This window comes from Maylandia zebra, linkage group LG16 (genome assembly GCF_041146795.1).
Source record: "Maylandia zebra isolate NMK-2024a linkage group LG16, Mzebra_GT3a, whole genome shotgun sequence".
NCBI classification, from domain to species: Eukaryota; Metazoa; Chordata; class Actinopteri; order Cichliformes; family Cichlidae; genus Maylandia; species Maylandia zebra.
Window position 1 is genome coordinate 31,751,595 of NC_135182.1, and position 27,322 is coordinate 31,778,916.

General features: G+C 40.8%; 2 protein-coding genes across 9 annotated transcripts in view; one reads left to right on the forward strand and one right to left on the reverse strand.

Moving 5' to 3' along the window:
- col5a2a (collagen, type V, alpha 2a) overlaps positions 1-16,536 on the forward strand; it is a 41,595-nt gene extending 25,059 nt beyond the window's left edge. The window contains exons 9-54 of the mRNA XM_004559164.6: positions 679-723; positions 814-867; positions 1,023-1,076; positions 1,553-1,606; positions 1,696-1,749; positions 1,944-1,997; positions 2,091-2,135; positions 2,424-2,477; positions 2,570-2,614; positions 2,954-3,007; positions 3,111-3,209; positions 3,302-3,346; positions 3,432-3,530; positions 3,658-3,711; positions 3,810-3,917; positions 4,123-4,176; positions 4,312-4,410; positions 4,516-4,569; positions 4,673-4,771; positions 4,868-4,921; positions 5,315-5,368; positions 5,467-5,520; positions 5,639-5,692; positions 6,171-6,215; positions 6,299-6,397; positions 6,487-6,594; positions 6,723-6,776; positions 7,009-7,062; positions 7,234-7,287; positions 7,397-7,450; positions 7,555-7,662; positions 7,888-7,941; positions 8,038-8,091; positions 9,513-9,674; positions 9,838-9,945; positions 10,065-10,172; positions 10,270-10,323; positions 11,036-11,143; positions 11,352-11,405; positions 11,579-11,686; positions 12,169-12,222; positions 12,331-12,438; positions 12,633-12,939; positions 14,721-14,902; positions 14,999-15,241; positions 15,586-16,536. Of these exons, the coding sequence (XP_004559221.1) occupies positions 679-723; positions 814-867; positions 1,023-1,076; positions 1,553-1,606; positions 1,696-1,749; positions 1,944-1,997; positions 2,091-2,135; positions 2,424-2,477; positions 2,570-2,614; positions 2,954-3,007; positions 3,111-3,209; positions 3,302-3,346; positions 3,432-3,530; positions 3,658-3,711; positions 3,810-3,917; positions 4,123-4,176; positions 4,312-4,410; positions 4,516-4,569; positions 4,673-4,771; positions 4,868-4,921; positions 5,315-5,368; positions 5,467-5,520; positions 5,639-5,692; positions 6,171-6,215; positions 6,299-6,397; positions 6,487-6,594; positions 6,723-6,776; positions 7,009-7,062; positions 7,234-7,287; positions 7,397-7,450; positions 7,555-7,662; positions 7,888-7,941; positions 8,038-8,091; positions 9,513-9,674; positions 9,838-9,945; positions 10,065-10,172; positions 10,270-10,323; positions 11,036-11,143; positions 11,352-11,405; positions 11,579-11,686; positions 12,169-12,222; positions 12,331-12,438; positions 12,633-12,939; positions 14,721-14,902; positions 14,999-15,241; positions 15,586-15,732 (3,867 nt within the window). The 3' untranslated portion in view covers positions 15,733-16,536. The remainder of the gene's footprint in view (positions 1-678; positions 724-813; positions 868-1,022; positions 1,077-1,552; positions 1,607-1,695; positions 1,750-1,943; positions 1,998-2,090; positions 2,136-2,423; positions 2,478-2,569; positions 2,615-2,953; positions 3,008-3,110; positions 3,210-3,301; positions 3,347-3,431; positions 3,531-3,657; positions 3,712-3,809; positions 3,918-4,122; positions 4,177-4,311; positions 4,411-4,515; positions 4,570-4,672; positions 4,772-4,867; positions 4,922-5,314; positions 5,369-5,466; positions 5,521-5,638; positions 5,693-6,170; positions 6,216-6,298; positions 6,398-6,486; positions 6,595-6,722; positions 6,777-7,008; positions 7,063-7,233; positions 7,288-7,396; positions 7,451-7,554; positions 7,663-7,887; positions 7,942-8,037; positions 8,092-9,512; positions 9,675-9,837; positions 9,946-10,064; positions 10,173-10,269; positions 10,324-11,035; positions 11,144-11,351; positions 11,406-11,578; positions 11,687-12,168; positions 12,223-12,330; positions 12,439-12,632; positions 12,940-14,720; positions 14,903-14,998; positions 15,242-15,585) is intronic.
- A 2,822-nt stretch (positions 16,537-19,358) lies between these two features.
- gulp1a (GULP PTB domain containing engulfment adaptor 1a) overlaps positions 19,359-27,322 on the reverse strand; it is a 91,994-nt gene continuing 84,030 nt past the window's right edge. For 7 of the 8 annotated variants that reach the window (XM_004559166.5, XM_012921314.4, XM_012921315.3 and 4 more), the window contains 8 exons: positions 25,484-25,582; positions 25,227-25,364; positions 24,917-25,033; positions 23,458-23,544; positions 22,477-22,707; positions 22,124-22,262; positions 21,932-22,026; positions 19,359-20,129 (listed from right to left, as the gene is read on the reverse strand). In XM_004559166.5, coding sequence (XP_004559223.1) covers positions 20,058-20,129; positions 21,932-22,026; positions 22,124-22,262; positions 22,477-22,707; positions 23,458-23,544; positions 24,917-25,033; positions 25,227-25,364; positions 25,484-25,582 — 978 coding nt within the window. In that variant the 3' untranslated portion in view covers positions 19,359-20,057. The remainder of the gene's footprint in view (positions 20,130-21,931; positions 22,027-22,123; positions 22,263-22,476; positions 22,708-23,457; positions 23,545-24,916; positions 25,034-25,226; positions 25,365-25,483; positions 25,583-27,322) is intronic. The other variant, XM_004559167.6, reaches the window with a different exon arrangement.

Below are 27,322 nucleotides of genomic sequence, written 5' to 3' on the forward strand. Positions count from 1 at the left end.
CAAATGGTTTTGAGATGAGCCCCTGTTCTTTATTGTGATACAAGTTATAATTTATTATCTAATTATAATCTTTTATCTAATGTTATTACCCAATTCATATGTAAGTTAATAAACAAAGTAAATTAAGTACTACTTCCCAAAACATTATGCTAATTAAACATAAAGATTACAACTTTATGAGGTTTCACACATTTTTGTGTTTCCTGAACAGTTAATGAAACAAATCTATTTCATTATTTTATATCTTTGTTATTTTTTTATTGTATTTCTTAACACTTAATGTCTGTTAGATATTTGTCTTGTTTAACTTTCATTTTCTTAAGTGTTGCAAATACCTAAATAAATAATGACAATAAAAATGAGTGTCTCTCCTAATTTGCATTTGGTCATTTAGATGAGTTAGCAGGATATATATGTAAATGATATTTAGATCTGCAGTAAGTAAATTATATAGAAGACTTTACAGCAGCATGATCTCGCTATAGAAACAGCTACTGTTTCTGTGCACACCCACAGAGTGTCTACTATCACATAGGTGTCATAAGTATCTCTGTGAATGGAAGTAATTCACTTGATTTTTAACTGCTGCAACAAAAAAGACGAACATAAATAGATATATTAACTTAATAGTTTTTGAATAAAACACATTTAACTGATCTGACGTTGTCTTTGTTTCAGGGAGAGAACGGAGCAAGAGGACCTCCTGGGCCGAATGGATCACCTGTAAGTTTGCAACATTTTTATTAATACTGGAGTGGCATTTTATTATTTAGTAGTTCTTCCTGTTTTGAATGTTTTATCCTTCATTTTAAGGGTCAAGCTGGACCACAAGGATCTCCTGGAGATGTTGGTGATCCTGGACATATGGTACTCTAACTTCAAGCATGCATTTTCTCTGTTCCTATATTTTCATTTACTTAATGTTATTTGATTTTTTTGTTTTTGGTAAGCTGCTCATTAGAGAAAATTTTGCTGTCAGAATGATGGGCTGTTGCTGAGTGTTTGCAATCTGTGTTTGTCAGGGTTCACCAGGGCAGAGAGGACCTGAGGGCCCTCCGGGGAAGCCAGGTGAAGATGTAAGTTAGCTTTGAGATGTTTGTCTGCCTCGACTTGTGAAACTTTAGAGAATTAAAAAAAACAAAAACAAAAAAACGATTGTACTTTATTACGGAAATTGATCATTTCAGTAGAAGGGGGCAAGGTGAGTGGCCACCATTTATACAAAAGGTGGCTTAAAAGAAAGAGGAAAGGAAATAAACTGGCGATGACAGAGAATGAACTGAGAATCTGCAGGAAGACTGATAAGGATCATTTGGAATTGAATCATGCAAAGTGCACAAATTAAAATGTGGAGTTGGAAATGAATAATATGGTTCCCCTGTAAAGGTATACATGCTTTGATAAATTACAAAATAATAAAATCTGTCACTTTAGATGTTTATAGGTCTTACACGGTACACCTCAAGCACATTAGAAGCACCAACAGAAACACAGAACCCAACATAGAAAGACGTTTTACAGTCTAATGTGAAAATGTCATTTCCCCACACAGGGAGAATCAGGCAAAGCAGGAAATAGTGGAGAAGTTGGATTCCCTGGATCAGCAGTAAGCTTTAAATTAATAAAAATTAAATCCTGTGCTTTTTAAAATGATTATTATTAGAAAAAACTAATAATGTTCTACTGTGGTTTTAGGGGCCTAGAGGATTTCCTGGAACACCTGGGCCTCCAGGCCTGAAGGGTCACAGAGTGAGTAATCCTTGTTAGAAGCACTTTAAAACAAGTACCAGTGGTATGATGATGAAGTGAACTGACTTCACTTTGCTTTAAACTCTGTCATTCACTTTCTCCATGTTTCCTTAAGAGTAAAGTCAGTGTGCTTAGCCCAGCTCTGCATACACAACATAAAACAGTATGTGAGTCTTTTTCTATCTTATTAACAGGGCCACAGTGGACCTCTTGGACCAAAAGGTGAAACTGGAGCTGTTGGATCCAAGGTATAACTGATGTCAAATCGACGGTCTGTCAGTTTGTGCCACTGGTGGATTAGATGGTTCCCATTAAACACTTTGTTTTGTGTCTTTTTGCAGGGTGCCACAGGGCCCAGCGGTCCAATGGGAGCACCTGGACCTATGGTAAGCTATTCTTAAAGTTTCTGTTGCTTGTTTTTACAGTCTCCACAGAGCCAGTAAATGCTCAGAAACCAAGTGACAGTAACAAATTGCCTGGAGCAGCCCCGTGCAGATGATGCAGTTTATTATTCTTTTAAGCAGGCGTGGACTTCAGTGTCGGCTGCTTTTGGATTCTGCTCTCATTTTGAATCAACTAAACATGTATTCACTTTCCTGTAACTAAAGCTTTTCACCTTAAACCTTTGCATAAATAAAAAGTAGGTGTAATTTATCACTCTCTGTGGATAACAGGGTCCTGCAGGGATGCCGGGCGAGAGAGGACGCCCTGGACCAGGTGGTATAGCGGTAAGGGCGATGACACCACCTGTGTGTGTGTGTATGTGTATATGTGTATATATTACTCTGACTTTTGAACCAAACTGATGTTTACCTTGCAGGGTAAGCGTGGTTCTCCTGGTAATATCGGGAAATCTGGTCCGATGGTAAGTCGCAATATGCTGTGTTTTACTTTTGTGAGTTTACTGTGCACCAAAAAGACTAGCATGACTTTTTGGAAATCCAAATTAGATGCTTAGGTTAAACTGAGGAAAATATATTTGGGTTGCAATCATCAGTCTTATTTTAAACATGTTTATGTGTTACTCCAAATAAACATATGTGAACTAGCCACATGAGCAATAACGGACACAGAAAAGTAGTGATACTTGCATGGTTGCTGTGCCCTGTTGTATGTCAGCAACCATTATGTTTGCATAATTTTAGATGTGAATTGGGTGATGAAGTTACAGTAACATCCTACTGTCAATACTCTTTCTTAACAGGGCCCCTTGGGTCTCAGTGGATCACCTGGATATCCAGGGGCCCCAGGTATGAAGGTAAGTAACAAAGAACATAGCTATTTGCTCTTTTATGCTTTCAAAGCCAAACATATCACTTTTATTGTTTATATTAATTGTTCTTGGCTTTTGTTTTCCACAGGGACAGCCTGGCCCCACAGGTGTCCGAGGTCCAGAGGGGGCACAAGGACAGAGAGGAGAGACCGGTCATCAGGGGAGACCTGGCCCCATTGGCATCAGGGTTAATTTCTTACTTTGTCCATACTTACACGCCACACTTTCACTTTTGCGCATTGATTTAATTTTCTAATTAGAGAGTTTCTATGTTCACAGGGGCCCATGGGAACAGATGGAGGCCCAGGTTCCAAAGGACCAGTTGTAAGTTAACACTTATTTACTCCAGGCTTGTTATTATTAAGACTAAGTGAAGTCACAAAAAGAAACACGTTTTAATTTCTTACAGGGTACTGTTGGTCCGCAAGGTTCAGGCGGCCATCTTGGGCCCCGTGGCCCACCAGGACCTCAGGGAAGCACTGGTCAACCTGGGATCAAAGGACAACTGGTAAAAGGCCTCAGAGTTTGAACTGAATTCTTGCTTTTAACTGCCAGAGATTTTGTAAATGCTTAATGAACAGTAAGCTATCGCTTTATGTGCAGGAGACTCACATTTTTGCATTTCTGTGTCAAAGGGAGATGTTGGTGTTGGGGGATTTAAAGGAGAAGCTGGACCTAAAGGGGAACCGGTAAGATTCAGATCAAATAGTCAAACTGATGCAGATTGCATTATAAATCCAGACTTGCCTCTTACTCAGTCTTCTTGTTCCATGTGTTGATTTTCTAGGGTCCGCCTGGTTCCCAGGGAGTGATCGGACCTCAAGGTGAGGAAGGAAAGCGAGGACTACGTGGAGATCCCGGCTCTGTTGGGCCTCCTGGTCCTGTCGGTGAAAGAGTAAGCCTGGATTCTGCTTCCTACTCTAACACTCACCTTTCACGTAGTTCCTCTTCCAGGGCAGGAGTCAGCTCAGTAATTTGTTCACACAACTTTGCAGTTTGGGAAGTCAGAATTAAAGGCACATTAAATTATAGTTTCTGGGATTCTTCACTTTACTGATGTGGTTTAATATGCACATATTAAATCATCACTTCTCTTTCAGGGATCTCCTGGAAACAGAGGATTCCCTGGTGCAGATGGGCTGCCGGGACCAAAGGTACAGTTTGTTACCATAAATCATGCTATATATACATAATGATTACATTTGTGCTCTGAACACTTTATTTACTGGTTAACCTTTTGTTTACCGCTTGTTTACTTGCTTTAATCAGCAATTTTGTTTTGTCAAAAGGGTGCTCAAGGAGATCGTGGAATATCAGGCCCACCAGGACCAAAAGGTTCTCTAGGAGACCTAGGGCGCACAGGAGAACCTGGTCTACCAGGTGCAAGGGTAACACAAGAACTTGGCATTTTCCTTTTTGAGCTACAGTATTTCCGAAAGTTTCTCTTTATTGCTCTAGCTTCCTATCCTTATGTTTTAAAACTTTTTCCACAGGGTCTTACTGGGACCCCCGGAGTTCAAGGTGCAGAGGGAAAACCAGGACCACTGGTAATTCTGAGTATTTGTATATTTTAATGTGTTTGAATCGCACGTACTGGAGTTTTCTTTAAAATTATGATAAATAACCAGTGTCGGTTTGTGTCATTTCAAGGGTGCCCCAGGTGAAGATGGTCGCCCCGGTCCTACAGGGCCCATTGGAAACAGAGGGCCTGCAGGAACCATGGGAGTCCCAGGCCCCAAGGGCTTCAGTGTAAGGCTGCAGCGTCTCTGAAGCTGTGCCCTAATAGTCAAGTCAGTCTAGTAACGTCATGTTCTGTCTCTAATTCAATATATTTTACTCTTAAAGGGTGACCCAGGAAAGACGGGGGAACAGGGATCTGCAGGAGTGCCAGGTCAAAGAGTGAGTACTATTTTGAGTGCACAAGTGCTGAAGTACGGCAACAAAAAGTGCTCTATGATTAGTTTTAGACTTATTACAGTCAAAAAGTTGTACTTGGGGCCTTGTGCACTTACCTTTTTGATTATATGGCAGAAAGGGAAGGACCCCGAAATAACTTTCAGTGAGTAGCAGGATGATATGTCAGCATTAATGATAAACAGTTAAAAAATGTTTTTGTTGTTTTCAGGAATTGATAAAAAATATATATACTTGGATTTATTAGATCTTTCATGAGCACAGAAGTCATTATTAATGCAATCAACCTAAACCGAACGCAGGCTGCTAGGAGATGAAGGAGTGGATCCCCATCAGGTGTGTAATCGGCAGGATTTATAAGTGTGACTTTGTCCACAGGGTCCTCCAGGAAAAGATGGAGAGGTTGGGCCTGCAGGACCCCCTGGCCCACCTGTAAGTGTCGGATTACTATTTTTTAAAAACTTTTTGCTAAGTCCTTTTTTTTTCTTATTATTGCTGTTGATTACATAGAAGTGTTTGTCCTCTAACAGGGTGTTGCAGGAGACAGAGGAGAGCAGGGACCTCCAGGTGAAAATGGCTTCCCGGTGTGTAATGTTTTTGAGGCACTGTAAAAGGACAGAAAGTTTTAAAACAGTTCATGGAGTTGGATTACTTCTGGTTCTAAATAATTTCTGAAAAATATCTTTTTTTGTGTGTTCTTAGGGTTTGCCTGGAAATCAAGGGCCTCCTGGAGAGTCTGGGAAACCAGGTGACCAAGTGAGTCCAACAAAAACTATGAAAGTAAAATGGTAAATGGCCTGCATTTCTATAGCGCTTTTCTAGTCCATAGCACCCCGAAGCGCTTTACACTACATTCAGTCATTCACCCATTCACACACACATTCACACACTGGCAATGGCAAGCTACATTGTAGCCACAGCTGCCCTGGGGCGCACTGACAGAGGCGAGGCTGCCGGACACAGGCGCCACCGGGCCCTCTGACCACCACCAGTAGGCAAACATGGGGTTAGTATCTTGCCCAAGGATATTTGGCATGCAGCCAGGAGGCAGCCTGGGATCGAACCACCGACCTTCTGATTAGTGGCTGACCTGCTCTGCCACCTGAGCTAGAGCCACCCCAAGTAGCCCTGAGTTATATCCAATACTAAATTATTATTGCAAAAGGTCTTGGATGAATTTAAATTTCATGTCTCTTTTGGACTGAGCATTAAAAATGTAGCTTTTTTCTTTCAGGGTATTCCTGGAGAACTTGGTCCTGTGGGTCAGATTGGACCGAGGGTAGGTGAACTGCATTGATTCCAACCAGTCCAAGCTGGAGTTTGACTATCTGAGACTCAACTGGTCATATTTGTTTTTTCTAGGGAGAGCGTGGAATTCCTGGGGAGAGAGGAGAACTGGGTCCAACAGGTCTGCAGGGACCTAAAGGAATTCCTGGTGCACCTGGTCCAGATGGGCCAAAGGTATTGTTATACACCATAATCAATGTATAACTCACAAGTCTGGAGTAGTTTGGGCCAACTCGTATTAACCTTGATGCTTGTCACTGAAGGGTAGCCCTGGTCCCACCGGTGCTTTAGGTGACGTGGGTCCTCCAGGTCTTCAGGGAATGCCAGGAGAGAGGGGCATCTCTGGTCCTCCTGGTCCCAAAGGTGAAAGAGTAAGTATGTGATCATCTTTGCAAAAATTGTAGTAGTCTTTTGCAGTGCTTTTAGCCTTAGTTTTTTTCATGACTACATTCCTCTTTAAAGTGGTTACAAAACTTTTTCATTTATTGTGTTTGTTCAGGGAGCAATTGGTGAGAAAGGATCTGAAGGGACAGCTGGGAATGATGGTGCAAGAGTAAGTGAAGCATCTTTGACTTGCTGCAAACACATTTAGTCTCAGCTCACCTGTGAACAAAGGAGTGTGACAGGAGCGTAAGCCAAAACTAAAGCTGTACCCATACAAGCTTAAGACTTGTCAATGCTTGTTGAAAGAAATCTGTTTGCTGACGTGACTGCACAAGTTTATGTTAATGATGAGTGATGGTGATGAGCAAAGATCCCCAACCACATTTCTTTCCTGTCAACAGGGAGCACCAGGTCCCATTGGACCATCAGGACCTGCAGGACCCAGTGGTGAGAAGGTAGAGTCCTTATGAAACACACATAAAGCACAAAAGCAGTTTGACAGCAGTAGGCCCACTGTTCTGGGAAGGAAACTCTTTGCCCCATGCTGCTTTTACACCAATAAAAATACTGGATTCTCAATAAATTCTTATCCAAATTATTGCAATAAACCTGTGGCTTCTTTACAGGGAGAACCTGGACCCAAAGGACCGTCTGGACCACCAGGATCCAGGGGAACACCTGTGGGTACACCTCACCAGTGTTTGCATCTTACACATTAAGTATTGCTTTATTGTGCTGAAACAAGGCAGCTCATTACAAAGTAATACAAACATTTATCTTGTGGTGCAGGGGTCGAGAGGTGACCCTGGTCCTATTGGTGCTGTTGGATTTTCTGGCCCCCCTGTAAGTACACTGAAACACTTTGCTAAATATATGCATGCCTTTGACAATGCCACAGGAGATAAAGGAGGAAAAGCATCTCTGCTAATATCATTTACACCTCACAGGGTCCTGATGGCCAACCTGGAGTAAAAGGAGAGCCTGGAGAGCAAGGCCAGAAAGGAGATGCAGGGTCTCCTGGGCCACAGGGCTTGGCTGGTGCCCATGGACCTCCCGTGAGTTGCAAAATAATGTAGTTGTTCTGACACATTTTTATTTCCAAAACCACTTATTTATTGCTATACATTTAGTTAATCCAGTTTGGCTGCGAGTTCTAAATAAGTGAGCTTTCACTTCCTGCTTGCTCCTCATTAGAACAGAATCTCTCAGTTGCACACATTTCCTGCATGCGTGCACTGAGAGATTATGTTCTAGTTAAATGTTGATATAATTTTTTGTAGGGGCCAGTTGGTGTTGCTGGCCTGAAAGGAGGAAGAGGAACACAGGGAGCACCGGTAAGATCCATTGATCCTACAATTATAAGTACATTTCAAAACACTATGTTATTTTCTGTTGCTGTTCAAACCACTTCTTTTTTCCTTTTTTTGCAGGGCCCCACTGGTTTCCCTGGATCTGCAGGAAGGGTTGGACCCCCTGGCCCACCTGTAAGTACTGCCCCAAGTTAGGGTTTGAATACAAGGTCGTGAAAGAAAAATAAAAATGTATGGGTTACAAATGTTAAACCACCAAAGATGATGCACAATCACCCGTTTATGTAAATAAATTACTTTACTGAAATAGTTTGCAAATCAAAATAAATGCTGACACAATAAAAAAAAATCTAAAATTCTACCTTTGTATATTATACCTAAGTCAAGTTTCGAAAAAGGCAAAAACAGCTATCTGTCTCCTTCCCTGTCATTTCAAAAAGGACACCATCATTCCCTCATTAAGCATTCTTGTCTGTATAACAAGTTGAATTCATTTCAGTGTGATTTATATAAAGCCAAATCTCAACAACAGTTACCTCAAGGCACTTTATATTGTAAGGTAAAGACCTTACAATAGATAATAGATAACTCCTTTATAGTCTCATATTAGTCATGCATCTACTCTGTGTTGTATGTGTTGTATTGACCCTCTGAAATTTGTACGTTAAGGCATCATTATTCTTTTCTGTGATCAATTCTTTAATATTTGTAAAGAAAGAAAAAACAGGCCAGAAAAGATCACAAAACTGGTGGCAGGATATGATCCATACACACATTTCCATCCCCCTCTTGCCGTGTCCTTCATCTGTTAACCCACTTCCCCACCCCTTGCATTTCTTTTTTATCTGTACCAACATACAGAGCAACATTTGTTTTCCTCAGATGGCCCTGCTGACAAAGATGAAGTAAATGAAGGCATGGCACACAGAATGGCTAAATGCTGTGAATTTTGGTCACTATGACATAATGCTTTACAATAAGTCTGGATCCTTGTTTCAAAAGTCTCTTTAAACTATCGGCACCAATATGGTGAACCTGACAAAAAAAGTTTTATTTAAACTTTTTACTTTCTTCACTGAATACATAATGCAGCCTTTGTGCATGTTTAAAGGAGCTGGGGATGTCCAGCTTGAGATTGTCCTGCTGGTTTCATCACCTGGGTCAAACGTGTGTCAAACAACAGAATCAGCTAAGGCTGTGTGAAATGATACAAATAACTTTACCGGCTTTGTTTTCCTACTGTCTAGGTATCACATCACCATTGTAGTTAAAACTGAACAGCACTCAAATAACAGAGGAAAGAGTTAAATATTATAACTACTAATTTCTGTCTACTAATTATAGAGATTACAAAAATGTACAAGATATGCACCTCTAGGATTTTATTTTGTTTTCTAAAGAGAAAAGTATTCATCTGAAATTTCTTCTCTATGTGTTGGAAATTTTTTTCCTTTTTAAGGTTTTCAGTGACCACTTGGATCAGGGATAAACTTTTTTTTGCTTTTACGTATTGTAGCACAACACGTCCCATGAAAAAGTGCATTTGATGCTTTCAACCACATGAAAATATTTGTGACTGTAACCGGTCTTATTAGGGTCCTTTAGGAGAAGCAGGACCCCTGGGACCTCCAGGAAAAGAGGGTCCTCCTGGACTTCGTGGAGATCATGGACCCCCTGGACGACAAGGAGAACGTGGACCTCCAGGATCACCAGGTAGCCCAGGAGACAAAGGGGACTCTGGAGAGGATGGCCCTACGGTAAAGTCAATTTTATTTTTGTTTGTCACAATTTTAATAAAAAACTTGATTTATTTAAATATTTTTTTAATCGTCCCAGCTCATACATTTTTTTTAGAAATTCCTTGTTGCTTGTTCTTCTGTTTGCCTTTAAGAGAATTTAATTTAATGTTGTCTGCTTTAGGGTCCTAATGGTCCTCCAGGCCCAGCTGGAACTACAGGGCAGAGAGGCATTGTAGGTCTTCCTGGTCAGAGAGGAGAGCGTGGGCCACCAGGTCTCCCAGGACCAGCGGTTGGTATCAAATCCGATATCTGCTGTGTACCAGCTTTGTTATTTACTAGCTTAAAAGTCTAAACTTGACATTCGTGTTCTTTATATTGTATCGTGACTTTTCTGTTTTCTTTTTTTAGGGTCCCCCAGGAAAGCAGGGCTCAACAGGAGCGCCTGGAGATAAAGGCCCTCCAGGTCCAGTCGGTGTTCCTGGTGCTAATGGACCTCGTGGTGATCCTGGTCCAGATGTAAGTGCATGTTTTAAAGTGTTTGTGGTTCCCAACTAACGCTAGCAAAGCTGTCTAAATGTTCTGTTTTTGTTTTTTTTCTTTGTCTGGTCCTCAGGGTCCTGCAGGATCAGATGGCCCACCAGGAAAGGATGGTGTTATTGGACAAAGGGTAAGATGCAGAAAGGATCAAAATATGACATTGCAAAAAGTGCTCATCTTATATTAATCTAAGGTTGCTGGAGGGATATAACTCTTGTCTTAAAAGATCTTGTACCTTAGAATGGAATGCACAGGTATTCCAAACTATCCTCTCCAGCGTAGGCAAAGGTCTTGAAGGATCTGTGTGTTTCCTGGAGACAAAGAACCTGAGGAGGTACCAGCAATCCAAAAATGGACTGTTGAAATGGCAAAAATATTAGCGTTTGAAAAGACTGATCTGAAGTTTGGTCTAAACCTGATGTTACGAATAGAAAAAGATGTTATTTTAGGAAGGATTGAATATAAAAACATTAGTTACAATATTAGTTTACCATTAGAAAATGAGGAAAATATTCTGACTTGGGCGACAAGACCTGTGAAGTGCTTGATTCCTCTTTTCTGTTTGTTGGGAATCGACACAAACTTGTATTTTTTGCTCTTGGTTCCTCTTGAATTATTGCTTAATTTGGTGTTTTTTTATTGTGTCTGCAAATGAAGAAATGTATTTTTAACCAGGGTTGTTTGTGAATGTTTTGATGATGACAGCTAAACTTTGGTGAGCAATGCCAAAATTTGATTTTTTTTTCTAGATAAGAAATAAAATAAAAAAAATTGATTAGAAAAAGGGAAAAAATAAAGATGTTGCAGGTAGCTAACACTTACTTACTTTTTTAAATTTCCAGGGAGACCGAGGAGATCCTGGTCCAGAAGGCTTGGTTGGTCCTCAGGGACTTCCTGGACCTCCCGGTCCTGTTGGTGCCCCAGGTGATGCTGGAAGGAGAGGAGAGCCTGTAAGTGGTTTTTGTTTTTTTTCTGTTCATGTGCAGGGTGTATTAACAGATGTACCGAGGGCACATGAGGACATTCTGGAGGCAGATTTAATTGAAACCCTTAATAGTAACTGAATAATGTGTTTCAGTACAAGAAGGCTGGATGGACTCAGTGTTTGCAGAGGTCTGTGTTCCCTGAGGGCTTTCTAATGATTTTGCTCGTTTTCAGGGCTCAAGAGGACCTCCTGGACCACCTGGCTCAGCTGGAAAGAGAGGATTAGTGGTGAGTCTTCAGCTTGTGGTTATGTGAAACTATCTGTTTTATGAAAGTAAATTACCTTTTCAGATAGCTTTCAATGAACATTCATTCGGATCTCAGTGCAGAACAGCAGTAAAAGCAATCTTCATCATTTCATGACCGTAATTATGAAATACCCTAAATCTTTTATAACTCAGGGACCCCAAGGGCCGAGAGGAGATAAGGGTGACCTGGGTGACCATGGAGAGAGAGGCCAGAAGGGACACAGAGGCTTCACTGGTTTGCAGGGTCTCCCCGGACCTCCAGTAAGTAAAAATGATAATGTTGACTCTGATGACTTCTGCTTCATCTCAGAGGCTTTCCAACCTACTGCATACAGTACAGTGGAGTCTGTTATTCCACCTTTGCCAACCGCGCTCTGAAATGCAAATCAGACAGTGATCAAAAGGATCTTTAATTTTTTATTTGAACATAATTCTCTTTCATTTTAATGCAGCGCTTGTAAATGAGTGCAGCTTCATTTCCGTTTTTTGCTAACAATGTTGTCTGTCATTATCCCATCAACCCACCCCTCATGACCCAGTTACTGACAGCTATAAGCTAGATTAGTGTATTTACTTTACTCTTGGCAGTGCCCTAAAGTGGACACTTTGTTTCACAGAAATTCAGCTGAACAAAACAAATGGTACCATTAGCTGAGTTTTCCCACTTGAGTATCATCAATAGGTTGTGTTCATCGAGTTAAAGTGCATTAAACAGACTAATAAATTTGATTTATTGCTTTTAGGGCACAACTGGTGAGCAGGGAGCTCCAGGAATTGTTGGACCCAGTGGACCGAGGGTAATTGCCACCGATTCATTCGTGTTGAGGAAGAGAATAATCTTCATATCAGCTATAACTTTGGAATTAATTTCTCATATTTGAGGCTAACGGTTCCTTATGATTTAGGGACCTCCTGGACCTATCGGGCCTCCTGGAAAAGAAGGATACATAGGACTGCCTGGACCAATGGGACCTCCAGGAACTCGTGGGATCACAGGAGAAGTTGGACCAGAGGTATTGTCTCATTACGCAGCAAAAAGTGTGTGCAAAGCTCATAAAAAGGAGCCAGATGAGAATGTTTGTTAAAATGCAGAACATCTTTTCAACAGATGTTTGGTACATAGGGAATAGGGGATGGGCAAAATTTCAATGTGTAAATAAAAACCCCAAAGAGTACAGTCTTCACACTACTATTCCAAAACCCGCAGGGCCCTCCCGGAGAACCCGGACCCGCAGGTCCTCCAGGCCCTCCCGGACGTCCCATGGCAGCTGTGGATGACCTATTCGGCGGCCCCCAGGATTACGACTCTGGGCCACCTCCTCCTGAGTTCAGCGAGGACGAAGCTCTGCCCAACAGCAATGCCTCCACCATAGTGCCCGTCGACCCCGGTGTTCAAGCCACCCTGAAAGCCCTCAAGAGCCAGATCGACAACATGAAGAGCCCAGACGGCAGCAAGAAACATCCTGCCAGGACCTGTGACGACCTCAAGAGGTGCTACCCCATGAAGAAGAGCGGTGAGTGAGGGGAGACATTTAAACAGATTTGACTTTATTAGAATGTAAATTTTTTTCTATGGTGGCTTTGAGAGGTCAAATACACTGCAACTTAGGAAAACACCAGCAAATAGGAAAATGCTGCAAAAACACAACAGGAATTAAAAAACCTGCAAAATCTAAAAACAAGAAATTTTAAAAATCATGAAACAAATCTTTTTTTTTTTAGGAAATGATAACGTGATAGAGCAGAAGCGGAAATGACAAGCTAAAAAATAAATGGCTAATAGCAAACATGTAGCCACAGCATTTTATGAATGGTGATTAAATCATGTTTTACCTCCACACTTTTTCCAGCTCACAACACTGATGAACCCTCCTCTTCGTTTATGTCTCATTGTGAGCCTTCACATGTTTTGGTTTCCATCACGTCCCCAGAAACACTTGTTTGCGCTTTGTAAGATGTTTTTTTCCTCACTTTATAGTGTTTTGTGTGTATTTGCAGCGTTTTTCCATTTGCTGATGTAAATATTGACACACAAACTAAAGTTGCTTGCATGTAATGTCAAGGCTCCCGAGTATAGTTTTATACACATATAGTCTAATAGTTAATAGTTTAATTATTTATATAGCACATTTAATTACAACAGGAGCGTTGACCAAAGTGCTGTACAAGAATATAACATGCATAATAAAACAACTTAGAGTATTAAAAGCAAACACCAAAAAATATGAATTAACAAATAACTCTCATGCTGTATTAAAAGCCAGTAAATAAAAATGCGTTTTAAGATAAGATTTAAAAAGACTGACAGTATGAGCCTGTCTGATGTATAGGGGTAAATTATTCCACAGCTTAGGCGCTACGACTGCAAATGCTTGATCACCTCTATGAACCAGCCTCGACCTTGGTACAGCTAAAAGCAAAAGATCACTTGATCTAAGAGATCTAAGGGGGGTATAAGTCTGCAAGAGGTCAGACAAATACCCGGGAGCCTGTCCATTCAGGGCTTTGTAGGTCAACAATAAAATTTTAAAATTAATTCTGAAGCGGACAGGGAGCCAATGAAGGGAGGCAAGTACCGGGGAAATGTGTTCACATCTTTTAGTATGTGTCAGAAGACGAGCTGCAGCATTCTGGACCAACTGCAGCCTTGCCAGGCAGGTCTGGCTGACTCCAGCGTATAAGGAGTTACAATAGTCCAGCTGGGATATAATGAAATATAATGCGCCTAACAAGAGAAAGATCCACAGTTTGATCCCAGGAGGGGACACAAATCCATCCGGGAGTGCATCAGGAAGGGTATTTGGTGTAAAAAGTCTGCCAGATCAAACATGCTGTGATGACCCCTTGTGAATAAGGAAGCAGGACACGTGTGAATGTGATAACTCAAGAACAGGCGACTTAGGATTTTCAAATTGATACTGTAGTTGCATCTACTAAAACCTTGGACAGTTTGAATCTCCGTGACCTCAAGTTTTAAGAAAATCTTGAGAACCCAATAACTCGGGAAGGAAGTCACCCAGAATTTATAGCAGAGGTCTGTCTCCAAGGAGGCCAATTGCATACAGTCATCCTAAAAACTTGAGGAAATGGTATATACCTATGGTATATACCAAGCTGTAAATGGTACCATTTACAGCTTGGGAGCTTGTATGTACCCTTTAAGTGCTCAAGGAAACAGATATGTGCCTTTAATACCAATTGTTAGCCCCAGGGGTCCGTTCATGTAGACACTGACTTAGTATATCCCTACTTCTGGAAGTGCAATTTATTTCAATGCTTCCATTTTGTGATGTAGGTGAGTACTGGGTGGATCCAAACCAAGGCAGTGCAGAGGATGCCATTCAAGTGCACTGCAACATGGACACTGGAGAGACCTGCATCTCTGCCAACCCATCCAGCATACCTCGTAAAGTGTGGTGGACCTCCTCCAGGAACAAGCCTGTGTGGTTTGGAGCCGACATGAACAGCGGAACACATGTGAGCAGCTACACACTAGTTGTGTGTGTCTGTGTGTGTGAGAGCATTTTTAAATCAATCCAGAACTTAACATGTTGTACAAATTTGTGCTTTTAGTTTGCTTATGGCAACAAAGATCAGCCATCAAACACCGTCGCAGTGCAGATGACCTTCATCCGCCTGCTGTCCAAAGAGGTTTCCCAGACCATCACGTACCACTGCAAGAACTCTGTGGGCTACATGGATGACAAGACGGGCAACTTAAAGAAAGCCGTGATCCTCAAAGGCTCCAACGACCTAGAGCTCAAAGCAGAGGGAAACAACCGGTTCAGATACACAGTGGTGGAGGACTCCTGCACAGTAAGTCCAGCGTTTCAACTGTTGTAGTTCAACACATGCCTGACAATGAAGATTGAGTAGTGAGTTAATACTGGACAGGTCTTCATCAGTCAAATCATAATGATGCTTGGTGTCTGCTGGGTGTGAAAGTAGGCAGCAGTTTCTAACAGATTCTATCAAGGTTGATACAAATTGAGTTTTTCAGCTTAATTTATAGCAGGAGGTGAGTGTATGTGCATGAACACGAACACAAAATGAACAGTGTGCTTAGGGAACAAACTGAGGAATTAGATGTATTTCAGGATTTGAAAGCCTTTCTCTTCACAGAGTTCACTGACGAACCTGTGTTTTTATCTCTTTAACAGCAAGCAAATGGCAACTGGGGCAAGACCGTGTTTGAGTACAGGACACAGAAAACAGCAAGACTTCCCATTGTGGATATTGCCCCCGTGGACATTGGCGGCCGGGATCAAGAGTTCGGCGTCGACATCGGGCCCGTGTGCTTCTTGTAAAGGCGTCAGCAGGGAAGGGAAGTGTCGAGGAGAATCCCGAGACTGTTGAACTGACAGCTGATGCGATCAGCCACGTTGTACATACGAGTACCGAGGACTGTTGTGGCCCTGTGGCGAGATATTTATTGTGCCTTTCGACCCAGTTCAAGACGGCAAAGATTTGTTTTGGAATTTACATGAAAAATTGGTTTAAAAAAAAAAAAAAAATCAGAATCATTCCTCTGTCGTCTTGTGTATGTTTGACTTCAAGCTTTGTGCATTTTCGAGGTCCAAAGATCTTACCCTTTAATTTCGCCAAAGAACATAGAAGCTTTAAACTGTTATTATGACTGCTGTTCGTAAGCCCAGAACGTTTCCACTGAAACTACGACGTATGTCCCACCACTACTAATTTTTTTAGAGACTTCTCTGTTTTCTTTTTGTTTTTTTACTTCATTGTCTGAATATAAAACATCTTTGTGGTGCTATTGAGGAAACAAATACAGCCGCTTATGCGTTCGCTGGCGCAGGTATTTTCTCATGAGAGTTCTGATGAACCGATGTCTGTATCTAGTTACTCAAAACTCTGTACCAACCATGTAGAACATTAAAGATGCATGAAGACTGTCAGTCACTCAGTGTTAGCTACCTCGTCACCGGAACTGAGAACACCATGACACTACATGTAAATCTTTTGTTTCACACAGGTGCTGTTTTGTAAGTAGTGTGACCGTTGTGATCTTCTCCCAGCTGCGCGGTACAGGGCAGGGTTTGGGGATGCCAATAAAGATCTCTCTGTCAACAATGGGGAGATGAATGAGGTGTCATGTGAGTGATGTGTGGTGATTTGTAATTCTTTTTCCCCCCCCTTCAATTATACAATTATGGTACAGTTAAAAGGTAGCACAGAGTATTCGATTTTTATGCATGTCAGCTCCCCCTTTGAAGTATCCTGGACATATATGCTCTTGAAATCCTTTTTTTTAATACTCAGTTTTATAGAATAAGACGGCTGAGTGTGCCTGTTTGCTTTGTATTTTTAATTTTTATTTTTTGCTATGCAACAAATTAAACTAAATGCTTGTTAATCCCCCTAAGCTCTTGTCATATTGATTCAGGTATAGTTAGGCTCTTTGCGTTGGCCAGTTTTGCACCTAAATTCATATTTAGTTTAATTTACTTTTTACACAAAGTTTTCAATGTGAACAGTTTGTTTTACATCTTTCCTTTTTTTTGACTGTGCTTTTAATTCTCTTGTGACCATTTGGTTCGAATTTGAGTATATTTATTATAGATTTGTTAGAATTATGCAAGGCATGGCTGCCTGCAAACACCCCCAAGGCAGAGAGGAGGAGAAGGAGGAGGAAGAGGATGAAGAGGGGGGGTTCCACACTGGAAGCAGATGCGTTTCTTCCTTTGAAAATAAATATTGAAAATACTTCTCTCTGCCTGTTCTTGTTTGAGTAGACTTCATTTTGGATCTTTATAAATTGTCTACGATAGCAGCCCCAAGAGACCTGAAACTTTGTTTTAAGAGAAAAGAAAAAGAGAAAATCAGATGTGATTTTTTTTTTTTTTTTTTTTTTTACAGCACAACTGTAGCAACTGAAGAATTAGGACAACAACTGAGTGAATCACTCTCTCCCTGCCTGTGGTGATGTGCTTAAGCACCCCAGTGGTTAAGGTGAATCTTATATATGAGGAAAATCTGTTTAGACACTGGACCTAATTATAGCTCATGGGACATTCACAGAAGGTAGCAGTGATATGGCAGCTAAAGACTGAACACAAAAGGAGCCATTCCCAAGGTAGAGATATTACTAATGGGAGCAAAGGACTCCGATTAGTGGAACGTGACAGGTTGGCAAAAAAAGTAAAAAGGTTACCTGGGCACAAATAGATAACTTTGTATGCAGAAAGCATTTTATGGTGAAAACATATGATGAACATAAAAGGTGTTTAGGGTAAAGTGTTAGAAAGTGACACAACACATTTATTGCTAAATTCAAGTGACTAAGTTTCTTTATTTGTGGTATATTTCTTTGGTTAAAACTCAGTCACACTTGAGTAAAAGTAGAAGAGATACTGGGTTGTTCGGTGTTTGCATTGAGTGTTTTTGTATTTATGATGAATTTCAAGTAGTTGGAGTGATCAGCTACTTGCCCAGAGGTTCATTCATTGTGCAATGTCAACCTTTTGGGTGACCACTTATGATTGCAAGGCGATTGCACAGGTGTCTTGGTGCGAGGCAACTATCGGCGTAACTTTATGCTGAACATAGGGGGAGGGGATCTCTGTCTAAATAAATAAAATCATCTGGGTAATTCCCAGATGTTTAGACATGCAACTATTTTGTTGGTAATAACTGAAATGAGTAAAGAAACTCAACAGCCTAATTATGCAAGATAATTCATAATTTTATGGGGGGGGTCTGATCATTGGGCAAAAGCAAGGTGATTAAAGGCAAGGTTGCAAAAATACCTCTGTCATTTTTGCAATTAACATGCTGTTCTGCAGCAACTACACCACTATTTGTGGAGGAACTTCTGTTTAAAATCTACCCATTCAGGTTTCTGGCTGGACTCTTAATAGAAGTAATTAATGTGAATTTCTGTGTATGCAGATGGCAATTTGTAGATTTCACAATTTATCATAATTAATTGCCGTACTATCCCAAGCAGACTGGATGAAATTGCCATATTCAATAGCAAATTGACAGCAGACAGAAGGCATCACCAGTCTTATCTCTGACAACTAACTGCAGGTGGTCACAGACCTGACACCAGTCTTTGAAGCAACCATATCAAAGGCATTGAGAGTGTAAGTTCATTGCACACGGTCAAAATCATTTTTGTAATGCCACAGTCTGTGACCGCTGTGACTTCAGCAAGAGAGAAAAACAGGGATCAAATCCTTGTTGTTAGTGTGCATTTGCACTTTAACTAGCAAAATGACACATTCTGTATTAGTGAGTGAAAAAGACGAGAACAACATGTAATCAATGTGATTAAGTTACATCAGCTTTTAAGACCTCTACTGCAAATGTGAAGAGACACCTGCAAGCTAAGCACAGTTCCACAACAACCCCCAACTTCTGCATCAGTTAAAGCTTTCACTGAGCAGCATTAATGAGCTTGGTTCTATGGAGGAGGAGATGCTATCAATGTTAACTTACTATCCTGAGAAAACGTCAATATATTTAGTTGCATTAGTCCAGCAGTATTACACACCCTGCAGAAAGCTAACCACGCTAACTGCAGCTACCATGTACAATACCGCTGTTACAGACCTAAATCTTAACTCTTAAAAGCTCATTATATGTACTTAAAAGTCACAAAAGCATATTGGCTAAAAGAGGCTTTGATATTGCAGAACAGAGCAGTGACATGTAAACATATGGACTCTGTACTTCCTATTGCTAAGAGGACTTCCATTTTTTTTTATGTTTCCCTTTTGTAAGCTGATGGCAATCGCACACAAAATGTCGTGATGGCACTCGGAAAAATTCAAGGGCGTCATTGTGCTTTAGCCGAGCCTACAGCATTATAATAGTTCTGCCACTTGAAGAAAATGTTTCATAAACAAATGCCACATACAAATAAAGTCAGATATAAATTATATAACACAGAAGAATGAGTGAGGAGCAGTTTTCATAGTAGGATTTTCTTTAATATCTGTAACAGCAAAGTCAATTCAACCAAAAGTGAAATAACAGGAATAGAACTGGCTGGACAGAGATAAAAGAGCAGAAAATGAAAGGTAAACACCGAAATGGCAACTCAATCTGTTCAAAATCTGAACAGAACAAAGGACAAAGAGCGGAAAGGTCACTGAAGTAAAAAAACAAAAGAAAATATCAGGCTGGATTAATCGACTACATAACGTATGAATTAATGTGGAGTAAAATATGCGATGTTAAAAGCTCAAAGGTTTTGTCACAATATAGATTCCATTTATTTTTCTTGCCAGCTTGTGTTTGGCATACAAACAGGAATGTGTTGACAATACAGAATTCAAACGGTGCATACACTCATATGAAAATTCTGCCACAGAGTGTACCATTGAACATATCCACTATTTACAACTGTCTCCTCCTGTGCAAGCAAAGGTACTCAAAACTAACACCTCCATACGCATTTTTTGTCTTTTTTTTATTACAAAAATAGCTCTTTACTATAATGGATCTGAGTTTACCTTGAAATATCGAAAACCAATCTAAATGCAAATGCATATAAACCTCAAGATGAAAACTGTGACATCTTGACTCGACCGTGGAGTGGATTTTGGCACTTCTTCTTCATACAAACGGGTTGAAAGTGCACCTCGAAGGGTTCATCTTCTCAGCATCAGCAGCGACTGTCTAGCGGGTCCAGAGAGAAGACGGTGCCCTCTAAGGTTAGTCCCATTTTGAACCCCTCCTGGAAGACATGAAGCCACACAGGGCCGCTTTTATAGACACTCAGGCCCGCTGGAAAAACCTCAGAGGCAAAGACAAGCTAAACGCTACTGACACCGCATCATGCTGGGTCATGCATTTTAGACAAGATCAGAAACGGCAAGGCATGAATCCTAATAGGAAAACTCAATTATAGCAGATCAAAGTAAGTCGAGCTTATTTTGCAAATGAGGCCGTCATGCACCCCCAACATTGTTTATGTGCAAAACAAATATTTTCAAGCTTAAGCAGTGCGTATTGTTCTTGTTAATCAAAAAGACACAGAGTAAGTCATGAAGAAAGCTGAGCTAATGAAGCTGCCACAGATGCACTGGCAGCGTCGGTGCAGTCTGCAAATGTGAGCGCGTGCAGCTGCATTCAGAGCGTGCAAGACGAAAACACAACAGCACAAGCAGAGGGTAAAGGACTACGAACCATCTCTGCCGCTACGAGTGAGAGAGGGAAAGAGATGCGTTCAGCTGTTAGTCATTAAGAAGAGAAAGAACAGGAAGGAGAGAAACATCAGAGCAACGCTGCCTCCTACTGGCGACACGCTGCCAAAGCTCAACAGGTGTTTAACAAACTGAACCTTGGATGTCGCAGTTTTGAAGTCACAACTTTTTAAAGCAAATGTTGTCATTTTCAGGCGGTTTTTACAGATTCATGTGAACATGGTGTAACTACACTGATAACTGTGTGACAGCACGAAAACAGAAGCTGCAGCAGCTTTTCAAACCCTTTTTTCCCATGTCCTGCTATTGCAAACAGAAAAAAAGCACCGCTACAAATCCACTTAATTAGTCTCATCTGTTAACAAGGCTGCGAGGTGTGTTTCTAATAATTACCAATTACAGGACAGGAAGCCCTGCGAATAAATACCACCGACTAAAGGAAACTATTTCAGGATCACTTTTGTAGTTTGTTAGGAAATGATGGATCCAATTAATTCCACTTCTGCACTCACTGACCTTTAACAAGAACGTGCATTTGTCTGTTAACACAAATCTGCTACAGTGGGTGTAAGATAAATTCACACACTTAACAAAAAAAAAAGTTGTTATCTTATACATGAGATCATATATTCAAATCCCAATTTATCGCTTTGGATTAAATGACTGAACACAAGCTCCTTTAGCTCTCTCAGTTTTTGGCAATCCCCACAAAGGTTTGAGACGCAGTCTGAAAGCAAAAGTTTATTTCTAATAAGCACCATTGGTTTTTTTTTTTATATTACAGATCTGACTACAATATTAATTTATGGCTCCATCCCAACCACAACAACAATTGCTTGAACTCGCTCTGCTGTAATATCACGACATTTTCATGCAGGCAGGAAAACAGAGTGATACACTAAACACTTTTAATTAACACACTCTTTTATGAACACATTAGTGTTTCTGCGTCTTCTGATTAAAATGAATAAAGGAGCTACTGTTACCCATTGATGAGTCACTAAACCTTTCCTCATTAGATAATTCCACACAAATTGTTTCTATTGCTACTGCATTTTTCTACTCAAACATTATTTATTGTAATAAAGTGTGTACTGTATGGTGGAACTGATGTGGCAATTACAGCGGTGTGCACTGCTGTTAGACAACTGGAGTTTGTTACTAGGTTCAGCTAAGGCGTCGCTTGTGATGCGCAAAGCCTTTATTTACGAAAGCAAGGGGAAAATCTTTAATCTTCAAAGTAATGGTTGTGATAATAAAAAGAAGAAAACAGTTTCACAGTTTAAGCAGCCTGCCTGCAATTCTTCTGAAAGAGACACAGTGATGAGCTCACCTGCATCTCATCCAGCTTTGACTGGATGTCTGGAGGGAAGTCAGCTGCCCCGCAGGTGAACGGATCAAACGGCTCTGCACCAAACAAATCTTTACCTACATGCACAGAGCAGATCAACACTGTAATGATCAAGGAGGCACATCGAGGGGGGAGGGGTTAAAACACCGAAATGCAAATAAGTTTTTCACTTACTTATATCTGGTGGCAATGTGGTGGGTGGAGGGGGTGGGCAGCCGTTGCTGGCTGGTGTGGGCACCAGTGGTGTCACAGGGGAGAAGGGAACCATGTCAAAAATGTCTGTCGACTGCGGCTTCATTGAGATACTCCCCGCCTGCATACAAAGTAATGGTTGAGCCACCGGCAGAGACCTGTAAGTTCACCCATGCACAAACTACACAGCTATTTTTCTCTCTTTTTTTTTTTTGCATCAAAGCAAGGGAAGAAGAAGAAGACGAAGCACAAGCACCACACAGACAAAGGCAGGAGATAACAAGGCTCCAGGGACAGAGAGACAGCACAGAAAAAGAGAAGCGGAGGGTGTTTACGCGAGGCCGCGGGATGCTGCAGCCCTCATTGGGTTTAGGAGGGAGGAGAGCGGGTTTGGCAGGCGGAGGAGTTAGTAGCCCGGTGGACAGGTTGGACTCCGGTGAGCTCATAGGAGTGAGAGTGACAGAGGAGATTTCCAGACAGGAGAGCGACTTGATGCTGTGGCACCAGAAGAGAGAGGACGGCCTCTGCAGCATGTATGCTTCATTAGCTGCGTTTATGTGCAGCGGCTGAGAAAAAGATCGCAGACAGGAAATGACCAGAAAGAGAGAGACAGAGACAATATTATTCAGTGTTGTAGAATAGGGGAGCTGTGGGTAATTGCATTCTCAGGAGGCTGTCACAAGTGCTGGCATTTGCCCCAATTAGATGCTGAATGTATCGCATTCCTCATCAGACCAATCAGGTGTGTAATTGCTTTGCTTCAGATACAGACCCCTGCTGCCTGCCTCCAGATAGGCCTGGTCATTCCAAACCGGAGTCGTGCATTTAATCGCACAAACACAATCAGCAAAGCCAGCTGTCCTTAAAAGTACTTTTAAAACTCAACAGTTTAAATTTAAGTTTAAATCAGGAATCTTTTAGAATTAAACGACGGTTTAGGTTGTGCACTTCTGGCTCATTCAGAATGCTTGAATCACAGATTATGTTATTAAAGAGTGCTATTACATTAGTCAGCTGTTTCGTACATAATGAAAGTCTTTGAATTAAACATCTCAAAAGGAACAAAAGCAGTTTTGTACAACTCAACAATTCAGCTGATTCTAGTGGCGTTGCTTTGTCTGGTATAACAGACACTTCAGGTAGTTTTAGATGGATATTGCAGATATTGGATATTGTAATGCAGTCACTCTATTGTTCCCCGTGGCTACAGTAACTGCTGTTGAAAAGGACAGAAATCAAAGTCTAAGGTCTCATTTTCTTCTGTAAAATCTACTTTTCTAAACTGAAGTTTGGCATGCTACGCAGTTTGTTCTTACTGAAGGTACGTGTGCTATCATCAGCTGTTCTTCAAGCTCTTGCAGTTGTTTCTTTAGTTCAGAGTTTTCCGTTTCCAGTTCTTGAATCTGCAAAAGATACAAACAGAATCAGGACACAGGGCAGCAGCAGAGTGCAGAAAAATATTTGATGTCAAAGTGCAATTTGTGTAATTTGCTTATGATACAGAGTCACGTTCGAACTGCTCACATGTCTTTTTTTTAACAGAATTCGACACAAATGACAAAACACTGTACTTTAGCACACTGCTAAAAACTAACTATTATTAAGTAATTAAGCTGTCGCGTCAACAATGAGATACTGATATTCAACAAATCTTTCCTGAGACTTTGCTGAAACATTGAGATTATAATAATCAAGAAAAACCTATGACGTCTGTGAACTCATCAGACAAGTTGATAAGTAACCAACTCCACACAGCTTTAAGCCACAAAGGTATAGGATAGCAATGGCTAGTTAGCAAGCTAACTTCAGTGCATATCAACAAAATACACAGAAATCTGCCATGATGTCATAACTAAAATTATCGACAAAATATGCAAAAATGAAAGTTAATTATAAACACCTTTAAAACAGCCAACAAAAACACTAGTTTAGTTGTTTCCTGTAAGGTTACATAGTGTTTAACAAATGTTACTCAAATGGGAACCCTGAAAACCATACATTTCACACCTGAGCCTCAAGTCTCGCAGCCCGGTATCAAACGACTCAGGGACCGGTACCGGTCCGAGGCCCGGAGGTTGGGGACCGCTGTATTAGAACACACATGCTGCTTTGCTGAGTATTACCAGCAGGGGGCAGCAGAAGTGATTTTGGGATTAAATCAAAATAAACGGTAGATCCTTGCCAAGCTCTGCTCAATAGCTATTTCTGGACCTTTGCTTCTATCACAAGGTCTTTATCAGCAGATGTTTATTCATGCTGAACAATTTGAACTCAATAATCACTAAACTTTTAACATGGCTCTGTGTCTGCATGTCTGTGTACATGTTCATAAACTGCTGAGTTGGCTGTACTGTTTAACACACTTGAATACACGTCTGCTTAACCACCGTCCTCCAACTGAGGTTAAAGTACACGTGAGGCTGGTGTTTAGCTAAAACATCACGTCCCCAATTTGATCAAATTTATATGAATATCTGAACAAATCCAATTTTAAACACTTCCCATGGGATGGCTCCGTGTTTTCAGCTGGGCGTACAATAATTTGATTACAGGCTGGCTCTGTTACAACAGAAGTCTGCGTCATTAATATTCATTAACAGTTTTTTTCCTTTTATCAGCACAGCTTAATTGTCCACACTGGATGATTTAAGACAATCAATAGAAACAAGCTCCGCATTAATTAATAAAAACATCAATGCATCTGCACGGTGGTACACGCTGTCAGAGTGTGTGTGTGTGAGCGAACGAGCTCCGTGAGCTGGATGTGAGACGCACTCGTTTCTGCAGGGTTCCAATCTGTTTCCTGGTTTCCACGTCTTTGCCTCCAGACTCCAAGAACTTCTTGTAGGCCAAATCAAAGGCTTGGCCGATAGTTAAAGTTATCTCTTCTGCCTGAAGCACATAGGAAACAAAGACTGGCTCAAACACTAAATAAATGTGAGTACAGCTGTAGTTTTCACTTAAGCTGATCGTGAAAGGTTAACTGTGAGATGTCAAAATACCTTATTTTTCAGCAATCTGACTCATGTATTTCACATTTGTATCCAAGGAAACAAGCAAGCTTGTTGAAGCGGCAGAGACTTACACATTTTTCACTGTCAAAGACGTAGCAGAGGTGTTTGTTGGACTCTGAGTCTTTGCAGATAAAAGTAAATATCCTTTTATCGGTTTTGTCATCTGCGCAGAAGGATATTCTGTGTAACTGACAGTTATGCTGCACATCCTGGGGGGAAAATAAAGCATTTATTATTTACTCTGCATATGAGAGATGACTTCACAGTGTTTATTTTCCGTATAATCACAGTTGTCATATACAGTTGCCTATATCCTTTCTGGACTCACTTTTGTCTTGGGATCTAGTATCTTCACGCCATAAATGGAGATCTGAAGTTCCACTTTCGGGATCTTCTGTCCCTCCGACTTTTTGATGTGCCTCTGAAACTGCAAGAGGAAAAATTAGTATGATAAAAGTGCAATTAGCATATAAGAAAGTATGCCACATGACACACAAATACAGCTACAGTAAAAGCATGGTAAGACATTTTTACCATATCCTGGATTTCTGCATTTAAAGCTGCAACCAGCTCAAAAATTTAGATACGATGAATGTGTTGGCACTGTTTGTCATATTTCTGCTCAAAGTACAAACGTAAACACTTGTTCTGTTTTGTTCTCTAAGTATATCTGAGACCACATTTCACTTTAGCTGCTAAATATTAAAGCAAGAGCTATTGACATTAGCGAGGTGTCTTATGCTGGTGGCATGACAGATGCAGTTGTAAGGAAAGGACATGCCATGTTTGCTAAGAGTCTGAATCAAAGAGTAAAGCCAAACCAAAGATTTCAGAGATGTAACATTTAGTAGAGCTGAGATGATTATACTTTGAGTACAATTCCCTTTACAGTATACATTGTCATTTGAGGCACTGTTCATGTAAAGATTATGATTATTGCTGCTTTAAAAAGAAAGAAAAAACAGCAGTAAAACTGAATGCTGTTCTCATCAGTGTAGACACAAACCTCTGTGCAGCATATTATCTTTAAATGCTAATTAGACTTGATCGGGGGAAATGCAATCATTAAAGTTTGCTGTTTTACAGAAGAAATTAAAAGTGTGAACCATGTAGTGGGTCCATCTTTGTTCTCTGCCAAAAAACTGTTTAAGTCTTTCTTCATTTTGTTGCCAAGTGTTATAAATACAAAGTGAACTTGGCAGCGAGTTGAGGACAACAACCAATGAAATTAAACGGGAGTGTATGCTGTCAGTTGAGAAGACATGCAAAGGAGCTGATAATATGACAACTCCTTTTTTTATCTCAAGATAGAGTACAGAGCACAAGATTCTGACACTTGTTTGTCGGGAGAATCTGACCAATCCAAAATCTACAAACTGCAACAGCATTAAAACCATTGACAGGTGAATGACACTGATGGCCTTGTTACAATGGCACCTGTCAAGGTGTGGGATATATTAGACAGAAAGTTAACTGTCATGTCTTGAAGCTGACATGTTGGACACAGAAAATGGCTGTAACAGAAACACAGCGACTTTACCAGAAGCCAGTTGTGAGGGCTATGTGTGGGTTATGGCGCCTTAGGCTCACTGATGCATGCGGAGAATAAAGGCTGACCCGTGTGGTCTAACATCAACTCCAAATTTCTAAAACCTTAATATGGATGTGATAGAGAGGCACTGAGGCACAATGTGCATCCCAGCTTACAGAGTACATCAACTGTATATAAAAGATGGATATTGACATCAGCTGCTGGTTAGTCCAAATGTGAAGCTATGAGCTGAATGGAAACATTGAAACCAAATGTGAGGAGGAAGGTGAGGATCTGACTAAGAAACAAGAAGACAAAGCACGCTCAAGCTTTTCAATGATAACAAAGCAACAGCGTACTTTATCTCACTTCTTTGATTCTAATGGGGAACATATTTTATAAAATGAACAACACTCTGTAATTAGGACTTAAAGCCATCTTATCAGGAAGGTTTTTGCTGAGGTCACAGAAGCTGAAAGCTGGTTTCCCTTATGTGGACCTGTGAAAAACTAAATACAACCCCATGATTCAGTAGCTTACAGAATTACCTTTAGCAACGATAGCTTGACGTAATCACTCTCCGTATGTATTTATCAGTCTCTCAGATCATTGTGGAGGAATATTGGTCTACACTTC